At 41.3% G+C, this 21641-nt stretch overlaps 1 protein-coding gene across 1 annotated transcript; it reads left to right on the forward strand.

Moving 5' to 3' along the window:
- The first annotated feature begins 4007 nt into the window (after window positions 1-4007).
- Window positions 4008-4814, forward strand: LOC138211847 (homeobox-like protein HDP1). The gene has a single exon (XM_069171993.1). The coding sequence runs from the start codon at window positions 4008-4010 to the stop codon at window positions 4812-4814; it is 807 nt and encodes a 268-aa protein (XP_069028094.1).
- The last annotated feature ends 16827 nt before the right edge of the window (window positions 4815-21641 follow it).

The raw sequence follows: 21641 nt of genomic DNA on the forward strand, positions 1-21641 counted from the left end.
CAAAAAGGTCTATTTTAAAGACATTTGAGGCTTTGGGATTATTTACATGAAGCATGTGTATCTAAAGTAGATATTGATTGCTTAATAAACTGCAGATAACATACGTTCTCTTCCACAGCATACTTATTTTTTTATAATATATTTCATATTATAAAATTAATAAAAATGAATAAATAATAATTAATAAAAACATTATAAATAAATTATACAAATAAAAAGGGGGCACAGGACATGTGTGTGTGTGTGTGTGTGTGTGTATGTGTGTGTGTGTGTGTGTGTGTGTTCGCACACTGTGTGCAGCAGGTTTTTCTTTTTTTAATTGGAGATTATGTAAAAATACATTCATTTATTTGTTGATTTACTTCCTAATTTATTGTAAAAAAATGTTTTTGATAATTTCATTGCTGTTGCTACCATCTAACACAGTTCTGTATTGTGAAACCTCCAGTTGGCAGCAGGCTCAGTAAGGTTGCCCAGACATCCCTCTTTCTAGCCACTTGGCTCTCTGTGGGATCTCTAACTGATCACAGGCCCAATGAAAAACACGATCCCTCCAGTGCCTTCTGGAGCAGAAGTATGTCACTGTCACAAAGCAATAATCCATTATTCAGACACTTTCAGATTCTATGTAAGAATGGAAAACAACACATCAGAATCAGAATGATTGACAGGGAAACACCTTCATGGAATACAAAGTTGTAATGACAAATGTCATGTACAGGAATTTGAAAAATGTAAAACATACATGACATCTCCTGTTTGTGTATTTAGGTCTGAGAAGGAGCTTTTGATAATAATAATAATAAACTGTATTTGTAAAGCACCTTTCATACGAGAAATGCAGCTCAAAGTGCTTTACAGCAAGAAAATGACATGCCGTGTTTCACATATGAAAGAACATTTAGAAATATAGAAAATAAATAATATGCATTAGAACAGCTAAACTTTTTACAGTATGACATCTGTACGGGCCACAAAATGATAAAGCATTTAATTATAAGCAGTTAGGAGTCACTGTATGATGATCACAGCTTCCCAGAGATGATGCATGCTAATGACTGAATGCAATGTGGAGGAAGTTACTGTAATATCCCCCAACAATTTGTGGAAAAAAGAGTTTTGTTAACATGAAAAATGTACCAGAAGTCAGAAAAAGAAATTTCGCCATCGGCTCAAACAGTATAAAACGGGGGGTTTACGTGATTTACATTTTTTGGATGAAGATTATACATCAAAACTATAAAATGTGATTTCAATCAACAATATGATGCAGTCATGGTGGACGATGAGCTCTGTGTTAAAGTGCCATGTATGTGTGCATTTACATGAAGTCAATCCGACCTCCCTCTCAGACTCCATCTTTACCCCACTGATGGTATTCCAGGAGTGGCTCGGCTGTCAGGCTGGCCATGGTTGGATGGCTGCTGCTTAGCAACAGCAGAAAAGGATGTAACATTATCCAATCTTTTCTCTTTTCTTTGTCTACTTCCTAATCTCAGGACAATTATTATTGGATGGTTTGGACTCCCTGCGTGGTGCTTATGTATATGTGGTTTTAGTATAAATGACGGAACATCCAGGTTTCTGGCTTCTTGTCTTCTTCAGGATGGTGCACGACTCTGCTTCTAATTTCTATGCACACGATTCATTGATCCATCATGTGTCAGGGTTTTTCTAACAGTCCTCATTGTAGCATTGATGTCACAGCTAGCGATGCTGTTCCTTTTATTCTTCCCTCCTCGTGTACAGTGTGTGACTAGAAAGGACAGAACATTAGACTTCCCTCCCAAATAATGTGAAATAATGGGGTCCAGTTCAACAAAAACTGATCATGAGGATCTTAAAGGTGATTTGTACTTTTGCAATTGGACCGCTTTTGACCATATCACTGTACCTAATAAAGTGGTCATGTATTAGGATTAATAGATGAAGATATATGGTATCTATGATAATGTATGGCCATTTGTCAGATTGTTGAAGGCAGGATGTTGTTGTGTGCAATCTCAAAGTTCAGAAATCAAACAGGTTGTTTGTACAACATGAAACATATTTTTGTCACCAATATAGAGATTAATTTGTTTCTCAAACTCTTGTGACATTTTCTGAAACTGTAGAATGTATTTTGCATTATTTATCAAACATATCTTCTATGAGCTCATATTTCCTTTCTGACATGATCATCTTTCATAATCTTGCTGTGATGTTCCAGTTTTAATTGTTCTTTTGGAGGATTTTGAAGAATTCCTATCATGCTTTATGAGTTAAGTTATTCTGATGAGCGTCAACTATCACCTGGAAAACTGAAGATGAACTCGTTTTTTCTGTGACTGACTGCAGGATGGATTTTATGTACACATTGGAGTATTTCACAAATTCACCAATGACCTGCACACAGACACACACGGACTCAATCTGACTCAAACAGATTCACACAGACTCACACAGACACATACAGACACACGCATACTCACACAGACTCACACAGACACATACAGACACACACATACACACACACACAGACTCACAGACACACACAGACACACACAGACACACACGGACTCAATCTGACTCAAACAGATTCACACAGACTCACACAGACACATACAGACACACACACACAGACTCACAGACACACGCATACTCACACAGACTCACACAGACACACACATACACACACACACAGACTCACAGACACACGCATACTCACACAGACTCACACAGACACACACATACACACACACACAGACTCACAGACACACACAGACTCACACAGACTCACACAGACACACATACACACAGACTCACAGACACACACACAGACTCACACAGACTCACACAGACACACACACACACAGACACACACAGACACAGACACACACAGACACACACAGACTCAAACAGACACACACAGACACACACAGACTCACACAGACACACACACAGAAACACAGACACACACAGACACACACAGACTCAAACAGACACACACAGACACACACAGACTCACACAGACACACACACAGAAACACAGACACACACAGACACACACAGACTCAAACAGACACACACAGACACACACAGACTCAAACAGACACACACAGACACACACAGACTCACACAGACACACACACAGAAACACAGACACACACAGACTTTCCCGAGCAGAGCGTTATAAATAAAGCCAAATGACAGTAAACACATAAGCAGGGTCTCAGTTTCTCTGAGAAACAACAGCCTCCTGTTTGTCTGCAGGTTTATCAGACGCCATCCATCAAAGGGCGATCTGTGTTTCTATCAGTAAAAACTCTCATGCATTTTTCAACATTCAAATACCTTGCAGCTCCAGGGATGGTTGTTGCATTCCTGTCTGTCTACCAGCACTGCCACAACAAAAGAACGATTCATAAATATTAGAGTGAAGCGTTCGCAACCTCCCATTTCACTCATTGCTGTCTCTTGATTTACTGTAGAGCTGGAGAGTCACACTGTTCCTCTCACTGGGGCTTTGTTGGCTTTTATAAACTCTGCCCAGCTTCGCTGTCCAGGTTCAACCTGCATACAAAATATTTACCATTTGTTTATATGCAGGTTATCCATTTATCTCGAGATAGAGAGCTGGAGATGTCCATGGTATAATGAAAATATACGCATATAGCACTTTTAAAATATGAATTACAAAGAGTTGCCCATTTAAACAACTAAACTGAAAGCACAGCAGAAGCAGCTAACAGAACAAGAAAATAGAATCAAATCATAAATAATAGAAAACAAAACAAAAGTTTAAAACAACAAGGGAGTAGACATATGTAGTGCCAAACAGCTGCAACATACTGCAGACAGCACGGTTCAGATAAATGCTTGCATATTTTGGGCCCTATTTTTGTCCGCAGCTAGGCGTGGCTAACGTGTTGGGTATGCTGGTGAACACGTGCACAGTGGTGAAGTAGGCGCAATAGATAATTCGGTGTATCACAGCCATAGCCAATCACAGCACACCTCTCGTCAACATGGTAAACATGGTCAACTTGGTCAACACGGTCAACTTGGTCAACATGGCCAACATGGTAAACATGGTCAACATGGTCAACTTGGTCAACATGGTAAACATACTCAACATGGTCAACTTGGTAAACATGGTCAACATGATCAACTTGGTCAACATACTCAACATGGCCAACATGGTAAACATGGTCAACATGGTCAACTTGGTCAACATGGTAAACATACTCAACATGGTCAACTTGGTCAACACGGTCAACTTGGTCAACTTGGTCAACATGGTAAACATACTCAACATGGCCAACATGGTAAACATGGTCAACATGGTCAACTTGGTCAACATGGTAAACATACTCAACATGGTCAACTTGGTCAACACGGTCAACTTGGTCAACATGGCCAACATGGTAAACATACTCAACATGGCCAACATGGTAAACATGGTCAACATGGTCAACTTGGTCAACATGGTAAACATACTCAACATGGTCAACTTGGTCAACACGGTCAACTTGGTCAACTTGGTCAACATGGTCAACATGGTGAACATACTCAACATGGTCAACATGGTAAACATGGTTAACATGGTCAACTTGGTCAACATACTCAACATGGCCAACATGGTAATCATGGTTAACATGGTCAACTTGGTCAACATGGTAAACATACTCAACATGGTCAACTTGGTCAACTTGGTCAACATGGTCAACTTGGTCAACATGGTCAACATGGTCAACATGGTCAACACGGTAAACACGGTCAACACGGTCAACATGGTAAACATGCTCAACATTACCTTGTCCCAACTTTTTTGAAACATGTTGCCGCATTCAAATGAGATTTCTCTGTTTCAACATTTGATATGTTGTCCTTGGTCTATTTTCAATTAAATATGAGTTTACATGATTTGCTAATCATCACATTCTGTTTTAATTTACATTTTACACACTGTCCCAACTTTTCTGGAAACAGAGTTGTATTTCGACACCTTTTTTTTGTATGTCATCGTTGGACATTCATGATGTTGATGAAGATGTCTTCCATCATTACAGCCCAGCTCCAACCACCCAGAGGCTAGTGCAGACACTCGTCAGCAGTGGACTGGAGCTTATATTTCTATATGTAAATGGTTGTATCACATGATACAAATGATCAATGCTGTTAGCAGTTTACATTTTAGCCTTTGGTCAAACTATCACAGCGACATAGTACCTTCCATATTGTTACTTAATTCTGGAAAAGGCAGGGTTACATATTTAAAAACAAACAAGGTCAAATTTGAAATTTCATCTTGACTATTTAAAAGAAAAAAAGAGTATTTATCCCTCAAGATGTATCATGATGATCATTTAAAAATCGAACCGTGTGATCACACACCCAAACCTTTGTTCTTTCGACAGGTCAGAGGTCACCACAGACAAAGAATAAAGGATCCTCTCTCCAGTACAAATCAAAGTTCATGTTGATTATAAATAACTGACACATACTGAATATGCTTATTGCTCCGCAACCAACCTACGTCATGTTTTATTCCGATGTAAAATAAAGCTTTTCTAAAGTGTTATATTTCTTGCCTTCTTACACACTGAGATGTTGCAGGCCGAGTGTTGACCCAGTGCTTCTAAATCCTCCAGCTGTTTTATCTTGTATTAAAGTTTTAAATATGTATTTTAATATTTGAATATGATAAAATGATACATTTGTTTTTACATGTTTGCAAAAAGAAACAAATTTGTTTCAAAAATACACTTTATTGGAGAATAAATAATGCATTTAAAAAAAAAAAAGAATTGGAAAATATAAAAAACAAAACAAATCTATGTACACTATTGCACATAACTCAAACTATTTTGAGTTTACAGAGGTACCAGCAGCTGTATCCTCCCAGAGACGAACCCCCTGTGATGTCCATGATGATCTGTTGAGCTCACATCTGGCAGCAGGTAACATCTGGCTGATGACATGAAACATCGGGTGGGGGCTGCTGGACAAACGTTGCTCTACCAGCTGATGTAAATCAGAAACCAGTAAAAACCAGATACACAGTAAAAATGAGGTTTACTGAGGATCATAGCGTCTACCAACAACTATCACATCAGGTCCGACAGGAATCATGTTCAGAAACAGACGGTTACTACTGAGGTCATGATGGAAAAATAACAAACTCATCATACTTGTCAAATATTGGTCTATCTGTTGCACAACGTGGTTCTATAGTCTCAGTTACAACGTCTCTGTACCTTTATCTTGTGATCTACGACCTCACTCAGTACTATCTACAAAATCAGATATACAGAGGAAGTGGGGATGACTGTCAATTGTTTGTCACACTGTATAAAAGCTGAACTACGGAGGAGAGACTTCGAGCAATGCTGGACACCTTTCTTTGAGTGTACATGTATTTGCTCCTTCTTGCAAGAATAAATGTCCGATGTGTTTGATTTTGAATCCAGCCTCTGAGTAATTTTTCTAACATAATTGGTCCTTCGACCCGGATCCCAACATCCCCTCCTCTCTCCGGACACAGCCTGAAACCGTGCACGGGGGAGTCTGGGACTCCTGAGGAAAGACCTCCGCCCTGTTTCTTTATCGAAACAGTTTGGACATTGGTGAGGCCAAGACGAACTGGAGAGAGGAGGGGTGACGGGATCCTAGAGAAAGGCTGATTCACCATCAAACGTCGGACACCCGGGTAAGACTTTTTTTTTTCCTAAAGAGTAATGTCAGGGACCTGTACTAAAGAGTCTGAACAGACTAAGTAAACTAAAGGTCGCGCGCGCAAAAATAGGTCAGGGACCTACAGGTAAATACAGAAAAAAACTTCCGGAATATAAAATAAATAAAAATATAAAAATATTTAGATACTGTGAGCGTCCATTTGCTCGGGTGAACTCCATACAAACTGGTTGGCTCACAGATGGCAAAAATGGGATTATGCTGTAGTAAGATCGAAGCGATACCTCTGGAGGGAGACGTACAACGCATGCACTCAAAAGGCACGGATAACAAAATATTTGAAAAAAAAAAAAAATGGGAAAAGGAATACGGATTCAAGGGAAAACTGACAATGATAGCATGTAGAGAGTTGACAGAGAAGATAGAGAGCAAGTGTGAGGGAAATAAAATAAAAAAGTTGAAAAGAGAAGAGGAAAAGTAAAAGAAAAAGAGAAAGAGAACAGATCTGGGAGAGATTAAAAACAAAAAGGCGGGGGAAGGTAGTATAGCTCTTAATGCACCAATACTATATCTAAGAATTGAAATACATTTCTCCCGGAAAAATGATGAGGATGATGATTATGTGATACAAAAACGAACCAACATGGGACCGCGGCCCGATCCTCCTCCATACCCTAACATGGGAGACGTCCCGGTAACAGCTGATCCGCCCGTTCCGTCTATTCCGCCTCCAGCTGCTCAGCCAGCTTCCGTCTCTGAACCCACGACACCGTCACCAAACTCCACCCCCTCTACTCCAACCCCAGGCGGCACCCAATAACTTTTACCGTGGGGATTCGGAAGGAGGAAACATTTGACACGTGCGGTTCTTCCCTGTAAGGGGAAAGACCGCAGCTTAGTTTGGTCAGACAAATATCTGTGAATGGTAGCATCTGTGCCGACCTAAAACAACGACTGTCTCTGATTAAGGGATCTACTGCACCAGGTTGCCACATACAAAACTGCAACACCTTAATACTGACACTGAAGGATCCAAAGCAATGCGACTCCAGACTGTTAGTACGAGGGGCGGATGTATCTGGGGCAGATCCAAAGGGCTTAATCTGGATAAATATAGTACAACCAACCACCACGGTATCAAAGCAAAAGCCAGAGAAAAGCCGCCAAAGCGTTGCAAATACGAGCTCACACGTAGATCCTGTAGTCCGACGATTGAAAATAACTAAATTTACAGATGTGGTGTCACTAGAGACAGGATATGGCGATACCAATATGTGGCTACAGTGGATGCAGTACTCAGCTCAGATGCTGGGCAAAGCCGACTGCATTGTATGCTCCGAGGTACGCCCACATTTAGGTCCTATATACGAGACGCTGTTAAGGGCCTCAGCAAACAGCTTGATGCCACTAGTCTTATGGCGTGGCAGAACCACATGACATTAGACATGCTGCTGGCTGAGAAAGAGGGTGTGTACAAAATGTTTGGCTCTGTATGTTGTATGTTTATTCCTAACAATACAGCACCAGATGGATCTGTCACCAAGGCTCTACAGGGACTTACCGCCCTAAGTGAGGAACTTGCTGAAAATGCTGGGATTGATGATCAATCAATCAAGGGACATTATACCACATGTTTGATTTTGAATACAGCCCCTGAGTAATTTTTCGAACAGGCTACTTAAGTGTTCACCTGCAATCCTACATTTTCCACCTGAGTGATGTCCTCAGTGCCCAGTTCCTCAGGTGCTCAGTCGACACCATGGATCATATTTAAATGAGCTGCTAAGTCACCGGTTTGAAATGATGTACGAGCAAATGTTACACTGTCACATGACTTTATCATGAAGTTAGACTAGCTAAATATAAAGGTAATTATTGGGTACTGTGTTTCTAGTTAAAGTATTGGCAGGCGGAAGTCTCTGTGAAACATGTTTATATCTGACTGGGAGGAGTTTAGTTCATGGTTGTCATAAGTAAGTGCTCCATGTTGTTTACCTGGCCTCTATAGTTGCCGTGGTAACAGCTGGAGGTGGAAGGCAGCCTCTTCTGAATCATACCAACTGATGCTTTAAAGGAGTAGGTTCAACATGTGTTTTTTATTTTAGATGAGGGTCTGACTTTGTGGAAGGTGTTTTATTTTGTCTCTAACTCTGTGGTTCAACATTCAACACCACTGGTCTCCTTCAAGTCCTTCAGCAGCCACTGAGCTGGAGGCAGTTTGCGCATTTGTTGGACGTAAATCCATTTATTTAGCAGCACTTGGGGGGAGGACATGTCATCTTTTTTCAAAGAGAGGGTCCACAGAATATGTAAAAAAGAGGATCATTTCACCTCGTACTTGAGTGAGAAAGACCTTAAACTTGTATAGAAGTTGTAAAGCAGTGTCGTTGGAAACTGAACTGGGTGCGACTTTGAAGCTCACCGATGATCGATCATACAGCATTTGCTCTTTGGCTGTTTAGCTACTAGGTTTTAAAATGATTCATTCCTGCATCTCTGAACGCAAAGTCAATTATTTTTCCTTTGTTTGTGTGAATTTAATCACCACGCAGACACAATCCTCGTCTCAGCGTCACACCTCACTTCAATTCCTGCGTCTGAATTTGCAGACATTGTTATGGATATAGTGTATTTTTATCAGAGTGATTATGATAAATGGATGTTTCTCTCGCCTGTCTATATCCACCCTATTCATCACAAGGCCAATAAAACATATAGGATTACAACAGAGGTGTATAAAGTGCCTTACAATGGAGGCAGTGGCAGAGAACTCACGCATTTACCCTCAAGGGGGGTGGTGACAAGGATAACACAGGGGCTGGGCACATATTTATTTTCCAACACATGCATATATATATATATATATGCACCATCTAATACCACACAATGTCATGGAATATGTCTTTGTCCATGCAGCCCGGTGCTTTTTGTTTTGCTGATGATGACTTCTGGCAAACTGAGTAAATTCCTGTCACATACAGTGAGGACGGGAGAGAGAGACATATTGTTGTGCTGCTTAAGATGGTGACTGATGTGCTGGCAAAATGCTGACTGGCCACAGACACACACATTAGTACACACACACACACACACACACACACACACACACACACACACACACACACACACACACACACACACACACAATCTGTCATGTACGTAGAAGGGAAACAAACGATGCCATGAACATATTTTCAAAGAAGACAACCAGCAGGTTTATATGCTGCACGTCATATGGTTCCATATCTGATATTTTATGTTGCGCAAAATGTACAACAATGTGTTTCTTTTGTACTGTATCTCATCTGACTTTTTACATTTTGAATAATAGTAAATAAACATCAGGAATACTTACTCACTAGTATGTAAATACTTTTAAAAAGGCCTCAAACACATCTCTTTACTTTAGCCTTTAAGTAGCTACTCCTGTAGCTTTACACATCTTGCTTTATTTTATATTTGAACTTTGTGTTTTATTTGATGTATTTTATTTGTTTTCTATATTTTTTAAATATTCCTTTATGTGTGAATTATTGCAAGTGATTTTCTTGCTGCAAAGCACTGAGCTGCATTGAAGGTGCTATAAAAAATAAAGTGTTTTATTATTATTATTATTATTATTAAACAACTTACTAATGCTTTTACACATCAGTTATGAGCTTTTAAACCAACATTTTCATCACAAGGTTGTGAAAAGTCTCACTAATGCCTCCTGAGGTTACTATACAAAGAACAATAAGAAATAGCATTTATGATTGAGTTTCTCTTCTTTGAATAATGCTTTTCTCAATTGAAAATAAGATTATTTGCAAATCATATGAACGCATTTAATTAAAAATATAAAAAAGACAACATTTAAAATGTTGAAATTGAGATTTTATTCTGAAAATGAGTAAAAGAATGAAAAATATATGTTCATTTTGAATGTGGTGCCACATTTTAATGTAATATACAGTATGTACTGTAGCAATATGTAAGGCTTGAATCTAGGAAGCTGAGGTTGTGTACAGTCCACCCGAGGGGACATTGCTCAGTTTTAGCTGATGTATATTTTTAACAAGCATTAATATTTGACTGAATGAATGCTGCCAGAATATTTATTATATAACACTGAAAGGGAAATAATCTCAGCTTGAGTGACACGTGAACTAAGTGCTACTCAAGTGTAAGAAATGCTAAATCTTTTTTCTCTTCAAGGAAAATGCCACATGTCGCTTTCTACTTTCAGATGAGAAATAGTGCCGACGCGGTTGTTTTTCTTTCCGAGCTGCCCTGAAACACCGGCCCATAAAGGAGAAGCGTCTATTTACTGTGTGTTTATAATCACTGTCACACGGCTGTGACCAGATGGCAGAGATGCATCTTTGGACAAACTCCAGAGCCACTTCTGTTCTCTGAGGAGATTTCTCTGTGAAATCTAACCTTGAATCTGCCAAAGAATTTTCCCAATATCCGCATATGCCCACGAAAAAGTCACTGCTCTCTTTGTTGTTTTGCTTTCAGGATCAGATTCTCTCAAGTGAAAGTCATTCACATTCGGTGATCAACTTGAATACCTGCCATCAACTCACCACAGGGCTTCTGTGGACCTGCAGAGAAGCCCAGAGAGCATGCGCTCCACCCGACACATAAAGCACAAAAAACATTTCAGACAGAAATAAGAAGGACTACATTCAGCTAGAGATTGCTGCCATTCACAGAGAAGGCTTTTTGAACAGTTTCCTCCAAAACTTCTTCCATTTGTCATCAAGTGATACATCCTCAAATTGCTCCAATCTCGCGGCCAGTTTTACTCTCCAACAGAATTCCATCTGCGATGAATGGGGCTGAAAAATCTTCAAATCAAAAAGGCTTTTCTCAAAGGCGAGTAAAGTCAAGGTTGTTTGGGACGACTTATTATTTTGATGACGCCGAGAACTGTTAGTGACGTGGTGACAGGGTTTCATGCCTGTCCTACAGAGTCCTTGATTAAAGGTGCTAGGAGGAAGCAATAACAGCAAAGCTGTGCTCCAGCATTAAACCGTGTGAATTAGAGAGAAGCAGACAGAGACGGAGGAGACAGAAGGCTTATTGTCACATACGGCCATGTTTAGCATTCAAACGGCCTTCCTGTGACAACTGTTCAACCCTCAGCCTGCAAATGTTTTGGCTCTGTTAACCATACATTTGGTTTGCAAAAATATTGAAATGAAAGAATGTGACATATTTCCAGCAGCAGGGTAGGACATTCACAGTTTTCTTTCTATCACAGAGCCTCTTTAGGACATGCACGTCCACGTCTGTCCTCTAACAGAACACATGTACAGTTTATACCATTAAATAGTTTGGTCAAATACATATAAATAGTAAATATTCTGCATTTATAAAGCACTTTATCACATTAGTGGTTTAAAAGTGCTTTACAGTGTTTCCCATTCATCCATTCACACAGCAGAGCTGCCAGGTGCTCACCTGCCATCAGGAGCCAATCAGCATTCAGTGTCTTGCCCGGGGACACTTCAGCATGTGGATATCAGGAACTGGGGATCGAACCGCCAACCTTATGATTAGTGGGCAACCCGCCCACTGAAGTAAACACTTTGCTGCCACGGTCATGTACACTGATAACTTCAATCTATGCAAAATAGAGTTACGTTCTTTTTACACAGATGAGTGGTGGTCCAGGTAGTAGAACAACCTGGAGTTAAGGCAAAACGTGAAATAGAAACGCCGGTCCACTACCGCAAAACGTAAAATAGTCACACTTTGCGCTGTCTAAGCATGACTGTTACAGTTTAACTATAATTAGACTTGATTTGGGTCGTTCTCTACGATTCAATTTATGATATGAAGTAGCGGAAAAGCAGTTGTTGCAGTTGTATGTCTTGTGCACTTTTTTAAAACTTTACTTCACACGGTCTATAATATTACCAGTAATACACTAGAGATTAAATCTCCTTTTCTCCAACCCGTTCTTACTCTACTAAAATTCCCTTTTCACTTACATGAACTTCTTCACTTTTTAAGTTTTATAGTACATATAACCCCAATATTAGCTCCATTACTCTGCCTACCTGTGCAATTTAAAATCACTTGTATGGCCTGAGTAGGACTGGGCGCTAACTTTGCCGATGAATGTTGCTCCCTAATGAAGCTTATTTTAACACACAAATACAACATGTTTTACAAATGCCCTATAATTCACTTATCAACACAGTTTGCAAATATAAAATGTACTTTACAATAAGTATACAACATATCTCAAATAGGTCATGCTGCAGAGATAAATACAAGTACAAAAAAAAAAATCATAATATAAATAAATCTGTGCTGCTGAATAATGCATCCACATTTATAAATTTCTCGGCTGACTTCAGGAATCAAATGTGGTAATGAATACATGTTTTTGGCCATTTTGGCTTGACTATGAATTTCAAACATCTAACACTCACTGAATGAAAAACAACTGTCCACTTTGTAACTTTATGTTTGTGATGAACCACATGGTTTCATGCATATTTGGGCCACTTTGTCTGAAAAGTTTGGATTGAAGGCATTTATTTTATGACTGAAATATTACTAGACAAGCTGTAATCCGCTTAGCATCAACCCCTCACAGAGACATCAAATTCAACTGAGGGAGGAATCAAACAGCACTATCAGCACACTGTGACTTGACTGAGTGAATTTGACACCCATTAAGTGGTCCATCTGAAAACCTCATTGCAGAATAGTTATTTATAACTGTCTGAAATGCTACGGTATGCCTTGAAACGCTTCGATCAATAACAAAAAATAGTTTGCCTTCAGAGGTTTTAAGTCAAACTGTATCATAAACTATAGACTTTGGAAGAAATATAAAAAAATATTGGATTATTTTTAAGCTATACTTTGCCTTAAAAATCATTCCCATCCCTCATAGTCTCTGCTTTAGTTCTGTGTAGGCAGGCAGAAGACAGGCACATTTAAACTGACTCATATCGCCACCTGCTGTTTCCTAAACACAGTTGTGGCAGAAAGATGCTGAAATTCCTTTTTCTAATTGGTACGTTTTGTATTTGCAAACCATGCTGTTTGTTAATGAATCATAGGACATTTGTAAAACACGTTTGGATTGTTTGAACCTGAGTTCCAACCAAGTGGTAACCAATGGGTGACGTCACTGTTGGTCATTAGGGCCTGAATGAGGCCTTGAGTTTGAAGCAGTTTGGAGCAGGAAGTGACCATATTTGGACGAGCTTGGGGAGGAGCCAGCGGTGGATCTGACTGATCTGATTGGAAACCTGACGATACTACATCCCGCCCACCAATGGCTGTAACCTGACTGCACCACAGGCCTGTCAATCAAACAGACACGCCCCGCCCCAAAACAGGTATTTTTGAATATTCTTTTCTAATGAATGAGGGATTATTTTCAGATGGACCTCCAGAAAACTAATAAGAAGGAGTGACTTTAGCTAACAACACCGAGATAACTGATGGACACATTTTATTCACTTTGGATTTGATGAGAGAAGTTGAATGGGAGTCTATGGAGCCGGAGGCTTTTTGGAGCCGACCTCTAGTGGTACTCGGTGATATTGCAGCTTAAGACACTTCTGCATCGGGCAAGATTTTCGGGCCTGGAAGCTATGAACACTTTTATATCCAGACTATGGATCCACCACCGGGAGGCCACCAGGTGATGGCTGTCAGGACTCTGTTGTTCTACAGGAGATCACTCAAGCTTAATTTTTGTCATTGCTTTGTACGTCCAATAACCTTTATTTATAGTTTATTCTCACTTTCATGTTTTTTCAATGATGCTCCTTTTTTTGTCATTTGGCTGGATTCTACATTTTGCTTTGTAGTTGTCGTGAATCACCTTTGTAACTATGTTGTGAAAGGTGCAGAATATTTTCATCAAAACATGTTTTAAAACCAATCTATGATGGATGCATTTGACACTCTCCTTCCTTTACATAATTATCATCCAGCTCAGCACTCCAGGGCTTTCAGGTGCCAAATTTCCCTCCAGCTGTAAGCACACTGCTCCTCTTCTTTCTGAGTAGGGCCATTACAGAACATTTACGTAACAGAGAGCTGTATTCCAAAACCAAAAAGCCATTACTTGAATAAATGAGGCCATCGCTGGTTCCATGTCTAACAATGACTACAGAGACCAAGCTTAAATGGGAATACAAACATTTTTCCAAAGTGATAGAGACCATTTGGACGATTTGTTTCTGCTTGTGCTGTGATGTGGAAGGTAAGATGGCGGCTCAAATCCCTTTCATCTTTTCTGTGATCAAACATCCATCCAAGCAAGAAGCAGCTAATGATTAGCATAAATACTCAGTCCCGAGGGCACTTAATCACCCCTAGAGGCAGTTTACAATACAGAAGGGCAGACATGATGGAGGAGCTTTTCCAGTCGGAAATAAACAGTAAATATTGGGGTGTTTTTCCCATCTTGCAGCACAGATACAGCTGTATGGACGCAGCCTGAGACGAGTAAATATGTTCAGGCAGAGGGAAGGAGGGAAGATCTGCTATCCTGTTGTTTCCAGGAAAGATGAGTTTTTACTAAACAGGTGTTCAGGTAGATAGCTCATCCTCGAGGTAACGGGACACACATTTGTATTTAACTGTAACCACACACCTACCAAGAACCAGAAAGAATTACAGAGCTCTGAGATCTGTGTGTGTGTGTATGTTGCCTGAACATTTGCAGTATGTAAATGTAGCGTCTGGAATAAGAGTCTACACACTGCACGATTACTTCTTTCTTTCAGTTTCACAAAAGCAGTGGCACATCAGTTACCATGGAGATTTATAGTGTGCAACTAGCCTGGTCCAGACTAACAGCCAGGCTCACTCAATCCTGGTGCCTTCAGTCAGTGTTTACTCCGTTCAGAACCCAGTTTCTTACAGTTTCTTCATGTTCTATGGGAGATAAGTTTGTGTTCATGAAGACTGACGTTTATATTATTACGTGAGGTTTGATAAATATTTCATAGTAACATTAACGTCCTCTGCGGTGTACAATTAATAATTAGCTCCGTATAGAATTACTATCGAATTATAACATTTTCAGTTAAGATAAGTGGTCGGTAAATGTGTATTTTTAGGATACTTGTCATTCAGTCAGTCCATTATTGTCTGCCACACCTTTTGAAGCCCTTTAATTACTGCAGCAGTTTCCTTTTAACATATTTTTCCTTTTCCTTCGCGTGTGCTTCCATGAAGAGTTGATTCTCACCAGGAGTGAAGTGTGTCTCACACCTCTTTTCCATTTCTCCATCAGTGAATCTGTGATCGACCGCGCAGTCTTTTAAAGACAGCCGTGGATGTTCATTTATCAAGATTATTTACACCTGGCTTGAACTATGCGCACCTGATGAACCAGGCTGAAGCCCGGATGCACTGACTGGGCTCGGTCAAGAATGGCTTTACTCTGTTATCCTGGATATCTTAATTCTGCCTTTGTGAAACAGCCTCAAGACATTGGTAGATGGATTGTTTTCACAGACATACGTTGTAAACATAAGCACCGTCTAACAGCTAAATCTCCAGGGTCCGTCAAACAGGAATAAAGACGCACTTGTCGGAGTAACAATCATCTTACTTATCGCTGCCACCTTTTGACTATAGTTTGAAATAGCAAGTGAAACCGTGGCAACCCCCTTAAATCTAGTTTGCATTTTACTTAGGTAACAAAACACTATTAGACTTAGAAGAAAACAACAAAGAACACATTGATTGCCATCTAAACATAACTGAGAGATATTCTAAACCAAAGTGAAAAATCATATACTGATAAATGAACCACCCGGCTGCACAAATAATAAAATGTTTAGGCCATTTCTGCTCTTGTAAACAACAGCAGAACAATGAGGCTTTTGGGAACTGTGCTCGGTGTCAGCTTGTATCCCCATTCCAATATCATTAGTGATAATGTCAGGCTAATGTCCCTGAAATATCCGGCTTTGGCTTGTTTGACATTTCCACCGCCACATTTGATGTCGGAGAATACATGCCTGAAGAGGCATCAGAGAACAATTCCTCACAGAAATGAGCAAAATGAGCTTTTTTTCCAGTCTATGTGGATAAATTTATTTATACAACTGTCATCTAACACTGTTGCAACACACACACACACACACACACACACACACACACACACACACGAGCTGGTCTCCCTTCAAGGAGAGCTGCCCTCCACTCCTCGTGTCCCCAGAGAAGGAGTTCGTGACCCAGCCTCGTTCTCCGGGGAATCGCCACAGAGGACACAACCCGTCTTACATCTCCAGGCTCCACACACTGCGAGCTGCAAATTAAATTTAGCCGGGTTAAAAAAAGAAACCTCAAAGAGCTCTCAGTCCTTCTGGGAGGAGAAATAACTCGTGTCGCATTACCGGCACCTCAGACATGACAGGACGCCCGGCCGTCGGTCACCTGCCACTCGCTTGTCAACACCGACTCAAAGGCAGTCTCTCACCTCATGCGAGCCGCTCAGACCTGCTGATAAGAACTCATCCTCACTTCAGACATAAAAGCTGGCGGCTGCTGCACACAATGCAGCAGCCGCCTTCTGCATAAATCAATCGCACTTCCGACGTAAGACCGCATTCCAAATAAGTGGTGACTTCAGATCTGCAGTCTGGGAGATTAAGGAGAGGATCTGTCAAGCACAACTCTCTCATCAGTCTGCCACCCACTCAACAGACTGGTTGTGGACCTGATCTTATTTCTTTGGAAATAGGCTGATACAAGTAGTATTGTTGTTTGTATTCATCGCTGTCAAATCTTACAGTCATTGCAATTAAATGAATACGTTGTTACAGTTAACACAATCATTCGCTCTATGTTGTAGGCTTATGTACCACCCAGTTAAGGTAAGGCTGTCGGGTTATTTCATTGCGTTATTACAAATGCCAAGTGAGATTTTTGCTGGAAGTTTTCTTACTTCTGGAAAAGTGAGCCGTAGCCTGCTGCGAACCAGAACCAAGTTTCACTCTGAATATATGGGTCTGGACACCGTCGATTGGGAATCGTTTGCAGTTGTTCCATCCTACTGGGCGAAGACCTCCGGGTTATTTTAACCAATCAGCAGGCGCCGACACGCTGCAACTACCTGCAGCAATTGTCCACTAAAGCGTTTTTTCCTGAGTACAACATATTTTTAAAAATGTTTTAATGATCACCAGCAACTTGTCGAGGTTCTGATCGTTTATTCTGCGCTAAACGCTTAAGGTACAGCCTTTTTTTTCTTCAGTCAATGACAGTTAATATAAATCGTACTACTGCGCTCGTCACTGTCAGCAGCTGTCCAATCACAGTGAAGGAGGGGCCGGACAAGCACGGTTAACACTGCTCTCTGATTGGTCCGCCCTTCGGAGTTGCTGCGCAAACGCTAATATGAGCCGACTTACCAGACTGGATTTACAGAGATGAAAAGTGGAGCTGTGAGCCAACGTCAGTGCAGCCGGGCTAACTGAGCCCTACAATTTCCTGTTTCATCTGGATGCTTAATGGGGTTCTTGGACCAGGGCTTGTCATGTTCCTCTTAATGAAGATCCACGTCAGCCAGTGTAAAAGTGTTAACAGTGGGGGGTCTGGCTTTTAGGACATTGACATTTATACTGAAATATTTTTATTTTACAGTGTATCACTCTGAAATCATGTAAAGAAGAAGTAACTGAGCTTGAAGAAGTGACACGCCGTACTGTGAGCTGAAAGTCAGTGGAAGCACAGTGTCTCATGAGAACTGGTTTATTTTTGTCTTCTTTGAGTTGTCCAGATTTATCCAGTTGTCTGTTTCACTCTTGATGTTTGATTTTGTTCAAGGCACGTTGCTTCTTCCTTTCCACGTCCTTGCATTAACATTTTCTTAACAGACTCGTCTGTTTTCTCTAGTCAATTAAAAACATTGCCACCAGACACACTGATCAATGCTATCTCCTGGCTGATGAAACAGGAGTGTGCTTGCCAATGGAACCACTGTGTTTAGTTCCTTATTAGCATGTGAGCTAGCGCTCCCAGTGGGGGGGTCAGCTTCATCAGCTCTGACTCTTGGCGGAAACACGGAGTGGTAGAGTCTGTCAATAGGTTGCTTTGACCTCCCCGCACAGCTTTAGAAGCTCTCTTTGATGAAATATCCGGGAGCTCATGATCATAACACCTGAAGGCGCACACACTCCATTTCTCACACGCTTATGATTATGAATCTTGAGTTTAGTAAATGCACTGCATCGATCGTCTTTCCGCTCGCAGTTAGTTCTGCTCCTCGTTAAAGAATGGCCTTCACCCGTGTGACTGGGGTGAATTTACAGGGGGACAATAGTAATTATTATTGTCGCATAAACAATCTCATGCAGAATATTCAGCAACATCACTTTGATCATGACCGACTCCTAGAAAACAAAAGACATCAAAAGGCAGGACATCTCGCATAAACAGCAGGTTAGCTAGTTGACATATTAGCTGACATTACATTACATTACATGACATTTGATTTAGCTGACCCTTTTATCCAAAGCGACTTACAATAAGTACATTTCAACCATGAGGGTTCAAAACCAGAACAACAACAATCAAGAAAGTACAATTTTCTTCAAGATAGCCAAACTTCAAAGTGCTATAAGTAAGTGCCATTTTAAGTGCTACTAGTCAAGGTAAAGTCTGAAGAGGTGTGTTTTTAGTTTGCGGCGGAAAATGTTCAGAGTTTCTGCTGTCCTGATGTCGGTGGGGAGCTCATTCCACCATTTAGGAACCAGGACAGCAAACAGTCGGGATTTTGTAGAGTGTTTAGCTCAGTGAGGAGCAACAAGCTGATTGGTAGAAGCAGAGCGGAGGGAGCAGACTGGGATGTAGGGTTTGACCATGTCCTGGATGTAGAGGAGGAGGAGGAGCAGGAGCAGAGGAGGAGGAGCGGAGGGAGCAGGCTGGGATGTAGGGTTGGACCATGTCCTGGATGTAGACTGGACCCGATCTGTTCACAGCACGGTACGCAAGTACCAATGTCTTGAAACAGATGCGGGCAGCTACTGGTAACCAGTGAAGGGAGCAGAGGAGGAGCAGGAGGAGGAGTAGGAGCGGAGTAATGTGAGTGAATTTCGGGAGGTTAAAGATCAGTCGAGCTGCAGCATTCTGGATGAGCTGCAGAGGTCAGATGGTACTAACAGGTAGACCTGCCAGGAGGGAGTTACAGTAGTCCAGACGTGAGATGACCAGAGCCTGGACCAGAACCTAGACTAGAACCTAGACCAGAACCAGGACCAGAACCTGGACCAGAGCCTGCGCCTCCTTCTGAGTGAGAAGAGGACGTATTCTCCTGATGTTGTGCAGCATGTATCTACAGGAACGTGTTGTTGCAGTGATGTTGGCAGTAAGAGAGAGTTGACTGTCGAGTGTCTCCGAGGTTCTTATCAGTCAGGGTCGGGATAACAGAGTTGTTGAAGGTAGTAGTCAGGTCGAGGGTGGGAGAGTCTTTCCCTGGAAGGAAGAGCAGTTCGGTCTTGTCGAGGTTGATTTTCAGGTGGTGTGAGGACATCCACTGAGAGATGTCAGTCAGACAGGTAGAGATTCATGAAGCTACCTGTGTTTCAGATCGGGGAAAAGAGAGGATCAGTTGGGTGTCATCAGCATAGCTGTGGTAGGAAAAGACATGTGAGTGAACGACAGAGCCGAGAGAGTCGGTGCACAGAGAGAAGAGGAGGGGACCCAGGACGGAGCCTTGAGGGACACCAGTAGTGAGAGGACAAGGTTCAGACACAGATCCTCTCCAAGTTACCCGGTAAGTGAGGTCATTGAGGTAGGATGAGAACAGGGAGAGAGCAGAGCCTGAGACACCGAGGTCCTGAAAGAGGAAAGAAGGATCTGGTGGTTCACTGTGTCTAATGCAGCAGAAGGTCTGGAAGGATCAGGACAGAGGACAGAGAGGCTGCTCTAGCAGTGTGAAGCTGCTCAGAGACAGAAGGAGGACCGTCTCTGTTGAGTGGTCTGTTGAAACCAGACTGGTGGTCAAGAAGGTTATTATGATGGAGATAGGAGGAGAGTTGGTTAAAGATAGCTCGCTCAAGAGTTTTAGAAAGAAAGGGAAGAAGAGAGACGGTCTGTAGTTGTTTACTTCAGACGGGTTGAGGGGGGGTTTCTTCAGGAGAGGGTTCACTCTCTCCTTCAGAGAGTTCAGGAAACAACTAGTTGACAGAAGTGTTGATGAGATGGGAGAGAAAAGGAAGAAGGTCAGGAGCAATAGACTGGAGAATATGAGATGGGATGGGGTCAAGGGGGCAGGTGGTTGGGGGGGTGGAGGTTACCAAGGTAACAACTTGATTGGGAGACAGGGGGTGAAAGAGGAAAGTGAAGGTGATGAAGATGAAGTTGATGGAAATGTAGTTACAGAAGATCGATTAGAAAATGAGAAGCGTATGTCATCAATTTTTTTGTGTAAAATAGTTGACAAAGTGGCTTGGTAGAAGGGTGGAGGGGGGGGGGGGTCAAGGAGGTTGGAAAACATTAGCACTTGTTCCAGCGGTGCTCTGCCAACCAGCATAACCTCTGTTAAAAGTTAACTTTTGCCCAGCCTGGTTCTTTGTGAAAAACCAACAGCGCAAAGAAACCAACACATTTGTGGTTTTGGAGTTGCAGGTGAAGTGGTGGAAGACATCTGCAAGATCCGTGGTCGCGGTTCTTCTGACCAACGGCGCGTTCAGAAACAATCATGGTCTTTATTATTGTTATGCACATTATGTGTGTGTGTCACAACCTCTTTGCCCCTCCCCTCCCCTCAACCCCCCCCCCCTCTTCTTTTGATGATCTAAAGATTGGCTTGAAACCTGTAACATTGAAAAAAAAAAAAAAACTAAAACGCACCGACACTTAAAATAGAAAAACATTATAACAAAATCTCAATCCAATCAATCAATCACTGAATGAAGATTGTCATTAAAAAGCGCATCGTAATGCAAAAACATCAATAATGAGATTGTAAAGCTTTTTCAGTC

The sequence above is a fragment of the Embiotoca jacksoni genome, unplaced genomic scaffold, assembly GCF_022577435.1.
Source record: "Embiotoca jacksoni isolate LCO1_2020_lvr unplaced genomic scaffold, fEmbJac1.0.p SCAF_50, whole genome shotgun sequence".
Classification (NCBI taxonomy): Eukaryota; Metazoa; Chordata; class Actinopteri; family Embiotocidae; genus Embiotoca; species Embiotoca jacksoni.